We start from the raw sequence: 6000 nt of genomic DNA, 5'->3' as shown, positions 1-6000 counted from the left end.
GACTTTTATTTTGTTTATTTATCTTTATTATAAAATGCTTTTTACTTTTTTTTTAACTTTTTTTTAAATTTATTTCACACGTGCGCTTGTACTAGCTTTCGTCCAATACCTTTGTATTACAGTCAGTAATGTAACTAACTGCAGTACTATAGATCGGATACCCTGGTAAGCTCAACGGGGGGGATCCAATCCAGGAGTCATACACTTATACGCTGCAGTCATACTTGAGTTTTTGGATCCCGGGTGTTAGTGTCGGTTGTTAGCCCGACAGCGGCACTTACAGGACGCCATCTCCTTCTTCTGACGCGACAACATAAAAAGGCTCCAATAAAAACACGAAATAGCAGTCATAAAGGGGTTAAGGGGTATCTGGTGCTATATAAATAAAGATTATTATTATTATCTGTTATGATAATTTAGTCTTACAAATAACAACCAGCTTGTTATCAAGGACAGTGTCAGGTGCACATTGAAGACTTTCTGTATTCCAGAACATTCAGCATTACAATGAAAAAGATTTTTGAATGCTCAATATAAATGACTTTGAAGAAGTCACAGAGTTGGAGAGAGAGAATCACACGTTGATGCCCCACAAGACTTGTAGGTCATTATATAAGCTACAGGCATTATGTCAACAAAAGATAATGGGACACTGTCTTGAGAGCTCCGCTGACAGTGACTGTGGCATCTATAGGTGCGCAGTGTGGAGATGTGCGGCAAAGACTAAAGGAATATGGGAGTGAATTGAGCAACAATAGGTTACATCAGGAGAAGTCACTACAAATTTCTCTGTCTGATGGAGAAGAATTGTCACTTCACCAGAGATCCCAGAATACAGGGGGTACTATACAGGCTACAGTCTTGTGTCAACTATAATGAGGAAGACAGTAAAGATTAAATGATGAAATGTAGTTTCTACTGTAATCACTTCTATGGTCCACAGAGTGTTTTCTTTTATAATTTGTATTGCCATTTATTCAGAATCTGTCACCATGTAGAGCTATTGGTAGTGCTTATACTGTGGCGGTATTATTAAGTATTAGTATTATGGGTGTTATTCAGTCACCCTGTAAAAGTAGTGGTTATTCTGTGGAATATTATTACTTAGTATTAGTCTGGTGGTGTTGTTCAGTGACCATGCAGTGGAATTGGTAGTGGTTATGTTGTGGGGGTACATTTCTGTATTACAGTAGTACGATGTAGTTATTCAGTCGCTATGTAGAGGTAATGGTAGTGGTTATGGCGTGTTAGTATTATTCCGTCACTATGACACAGCTTTGTTATTTTTAATATTTTAATTTTTTGCATCATGGTGCTTGTTCAGTCACAGTAACATTATTCACTGTACGGTGGTAATTTTTGACTCATGTAAAGTAATATAATAGTAGTATTAGGTACAGTATTACAACAGTTTGTAAATACATACTTGTAGGGATATGGCAATAGAATATGGGAATGAATACAGAGAGCAACAAGTATTATTCACCTCACTAGCTTGGGAGGAGGCCCCAAACCTGACTTTTGATATGGGGACCCATGACTATTATGCCCACCCCTGGGTGTTCACCAACCTATTATCTATTCACAGAAGGGCTGATTTTCTTGAAGGTCCCAACACTAATCATAGGAATGATGGAGGGGGCTTGTGTCTCCCGTTACAATGTAACAATAGTCCCCCAGGCACGCTATCACTTCATTCTACAAGTGCAACTGTTGCTCCACTTAAATGGCGGTCACACGGACGGTTTCTTGTGACCGTAAAGAGGTGACAGACATGGGTACTGTTGCTGGTATTTTCACAGTTAAGCTGCTGGTTTCTCTTTCATGAAACTGATTTTATTTTAATTTACCTCAAAAATAGCAACCCTAGCCATGGGAGGCACAGGCATCAGCCCTGTGACCAGCTCTTATAGCTGGTTTCCCCCTCTCCTTTTGTGTTTCCGAGCTGAAGGAAAGCTGTGTGAGGAACTTTTCAGGAGTTGTTGAGGTGGCCATGTTGGCTGTCACCCTCCTTTCCATGGGAAAGATGGCAGGATAGAGAGCAGTCTGAGCTCAGCTTGCCCAGGGTGTATAGCTCCATTCATACAGTGCGAGCTCGTAGCCAGGGCAGGGGAGGAAGAGAAGGGGTCTGTTGACGTCTCAGGGGGAGGTGTCAGTCAGGCCTCTATTAGATGTTTGGGAGGCTTGAGGGGGAAAGCAGAGCGCTCTCTGAGCCCCGGAGTCACACACTGACTCTCCCCCTCCTCCTCTTCCTCCTGCCAACTTTGCTTCCCTGCTCCCTTCCAGTAGATATCTTCCTCTGCTTGGACTAGAAAGTATAGGTATCCTCCTAAACCTTCCCGCCCTGAGCCCAGAGCACAGCAGCTGTAAGAAGTTTCTCCCGTCTGCTGCATGCCCCTCTCTCTTAAAGGGCTAGTCCAACTATCTTACCTGCTAGTAACACGTAGACTGTGCAGGACCTCACTTTCCCTAACCGCTAGAACAAATTTTATGACAGGAGTGTCCTTACCCAGGACCTCACCGTAAATGAGTAGTAGAAGTTACGTCCATTGAAACTAACATAGAGCGGACCGGTCCTCAAGGGATCTGAACTACAGCGAGAACTGACTAGAAGAGCTCTACCGCAGGAGAACCGCCTCACATGTGCTGCTGAGCAGAACCTCCAGGCGGTACCGCATCAGACATCCCGGGATTAGCTGGACATCAGCGGCATGGCTCCCCTGTCACTCTTCTTTCTACTAGCTGTGGCTGTGATAGATAGCAGGACTACAGCTCTACGAGTAAGTGATACTGAATGTCTTTTTATATACATATCCAGCAATGTTATCTAGAATGTGTCACTATTTATTAATATATAAACATATTAACCCATTCCTACTTTTAATATTTATATTCACATATCTATCAAACAATTTGTTTCTTATATATCTGTCTGTCTATCTATCTATCTATCTATCTATCTATCTATCTATCTATCTATCTATCTATCTATCATCTGTCCGTCAGTCTATCAATCTATATCATCTATCTAGCTTTCTATCTATTTATCTATCTTGTTATCTATCTATCTATCTATCTATCTATCTATCTATCTATCTATCTATCCATCTTTAACCATATTATTATAGCAAATAATCTCTCCTTCCTTCCATCTTCATATTCTCCTGATAATTATTATGATGGGTGCTATGAAACAGATGATGGGGATCTCTTTGTAAAAGTACCAGTATAAATGTGTCATAGTGGGGCAGTGGATACACGTGTCAACCTAGGATGTTCCAGACTGCTTGACAGATCCAGGCTAGAAAGCTCCCCCTACCCGGCAACATCCATGTGACATTATTCATATAAGGTTTTGCCTTTTTTATGTGATGCTGATTTATAGGTATCTGCCTCGTATATCTTCTTTGTGTCAATATCTATATACATGTACATATAACATATAAATACTGTCTACAGGATATAATCAATGTCTCCATCAGGAGCCTGCAGCACGTGCTATGAATAGTTAATTGACTTCAAGGCCTTGGGCTACTGGACTGTTGGCACAACCTTGCTGACTCATTTCTTACATTTCTATGTTGGACATATTATGAAAGCCCTTGGACTATAGGTGGCAACACAGATGTTCATTCACCGTTGGAAACCCACCAATAAACTTAAAAGTTGCCTGCAGCAATTTTGGTTTTCTCCCCTCTACAGACTATACAGTGTACTTTAACTAGGAAATGTACAAGGCATCTAAAAACAACTAATCTTCTTTTTTTTCTTTAAACCTAGGCTGGCAATGAAGGAAACAACCAGATAGGTAAGTTTATCATATGACAAGCTATCGACTAAGAATGCCAACAAACTCTAGCAAAGGGACTATTGGCAAGCGTTTGCTGGGTTCTGAAAAGTTTAATACTAGAGCAGTCCATATACATGAAATACTGGCTGTACCCACACACATGATGCGGAGCTCACCATTTATTTCAGTGGGGAGAACGAAGTCACCTCTGAATGGCAAACCTGCCTTATTTCTACAATATTATATTTCTCTCCACTCCATTAACTGGGCAGATTGAGCGTTCAGATGTCTGGCAAAAATTGGTGACAATTCATTTGGCAACTTTATTGGAAGCCATTCCCTGCCAACTTGGTTAAACATCATTAGGAAAATAGCTGAATAGAATGTATCAATATGACAGAAAAAGATGACTTGCCATTCTTTTTATCTTTATTACTAAGAGTAAAATTGATATTGAGAAAAACCCATAATCCCGCCAAGTGTTTGTCAGCTTTGTACTACATTCAGTGGGTCTATGCTTTTTGTCATACTTTTATTATTTGTATTGAATTGATTTTATTGTTAGTACCACATGAATATATCCACCAGTAACTAATGTATATTGTCTCTGAGGATATGTGAAGTGTAAAGGTAGCTTGCCATGTAGAGTACTGGCTGTGGAATTTACCCTAGTGGCAATTCCAGCCATTACACATGCATCAGAAAAAAACTAAATCATTTGGTTTCTGATGCTTATTATGCCACAATTCTGCCGCTGTAGAGTGCCGAAGCTCCATTTCCATCTATGATCCACTGCAATTAATGTCATTTATCTGTAGCGGAAAACTGTTCCCCCTGTAGATTTCTTCTGTAGTTTGTGAATGGGGTTTTCATAAATCCCATACATTACACTACTAATGTATTGTCGGTCCCCGACACTAGGACACCAGGATTGCAGATGACCACTAGCTACAGACAGACCTCTCTGGTGAAGTTCTCTGGATGCTTTACTGTAGTCCCAGGCTAAAATGATCAGCTGTAATGTGTCTCTAATGAATTTTTATTGATCATCCCTTTTTTCATGACAGAAAAACATTTTGAAAATCCAACTGTCACTAGGATACAATTTTTTTTTTGTCTGTAGTTACAATTATAAAATATACCAGTTACAACCTACATATAAATTCAACTTAAGTACAGACCTAAAAAACTGGAGGACGGACTGTATGCTGCAGATTTACAGCATTGAAATGTGCAACACTGGAAGGAAACATAAGGGTACATCAAAATGAATTTCTAGCATGTTTTATCTAAATAGAAATCACAATGATTTCTTTTAAATAAAATGAAAATCAGCAGCAGATTCCATAGCATATGACTGACCATTTAGTCTCATGCACCTGAGGACACTTTTATTCAGATAATTTTAAAATATCAATTTCCTCATATAGGGTTATTATTGTAACTCCCTATGCTTTAATCACAACTGATAAGGCTACATTCAAATCATGTCTTTTGTATATACACAAGGAAAGCTCCTGAAATATATGTTCAGCGGAGGCCATTGGAGGCAATGGAGGATGGATGCAATAATGATGTGCATATGCTTTACAGCTTAATATGTATATAACATATATGTGATGTATATATGCTGTATCTGTGATGTGTATATGCTGTATGTGGGGATGTTGTATGGCTGGATATACTGCATGTGTGTATACATGCTGTATTCTTGTATACGGCACTATATGTGTGTGTATATGCTCTATATGTGAGCGCATGACTGTATAAATGTGTGATTGTAACCTGCATGTTTGAGTATACGGTAAAAATATGTATATTTTTTAAGTTATAAGCGGGCCCCATTCAGAAGCCTGCTATGGGGCCTGCCTCTCCTGACACTGGCCTACAGCACATTTACCAACAAACATACTTGGGTTATCCAAGTTTTGACAAATTAAAATACTTGCCATCCATCATATTTGTGAATATGGTATGTTACTTTTCCGCCTCTGATTTACTGCAACAGTCACTTCCACCAGCAAGTAAACAAAAACCAGTTTCAGAGGTAGTCATGTTTAATAGGAAGTAGTGTTTTTATTTTTGAGAAGGTATAACCCCCTTTGTGTAATCCAATTTTGAGCAATATTCTGCAAAGAAAAAAGATTATGTAACAATTTTTCAACATAAAACATTAATTGTTCTAGTTTTTGGAATAGTGATATCCATCT

The 6000-nt window shown here is 39.1% G+C and overlaps 1 protein-coding gene across 3 annotated transcripts in view; it reads left to right on the top strand.

The window, feature by feature from the left end:
• The first annotated feature begins 2190 nt into the window (after window positions 1-2190).
• ADAMTS3 (ADAM metallopeptidase with thrombospondin type 1 motif 3) overlaps window positions 2191-6000 on the top strand; it is a 124018-nt gene continuing 120208 nt past the window's right edge. For all 3 annotated transcript variants that reach the window (XM_072117403.1, XM_072117394.1, XM_072117385.1), the window contains exons 1-2: window positions 2191-2780; window positions 3781-3808. In XM_072117403.1, coding sequence (XP_071973504.1) covers window positions 2712-2780; window positions 3781-3808 — 97 coding nt within the window. In that variant the 5' untranslated portion in view covers window positions 2191-2711. The remainder of the gene's footprint in view (window positions 2781-3780; window positions 3809-6000) is intronic.

This window comes from Engystomops pustulosus, chromosome 1 (genome assembly GCF_040894005.1).
Source record: "Engystomops pustulosus chromosome 1, aEngPut4.maternal, whole genome shotgun sequence".
Taxonomy (NCBI): domain Eukaryota; kingdom Metazoa; phylum Chordata; class Amphibia; order Anura; family Leptodactylidae; genus Engystomops; species Engystomops pustulosus.
This window is presented reverse-complemented; position numbering and strand designations above follow the sequence as displayed.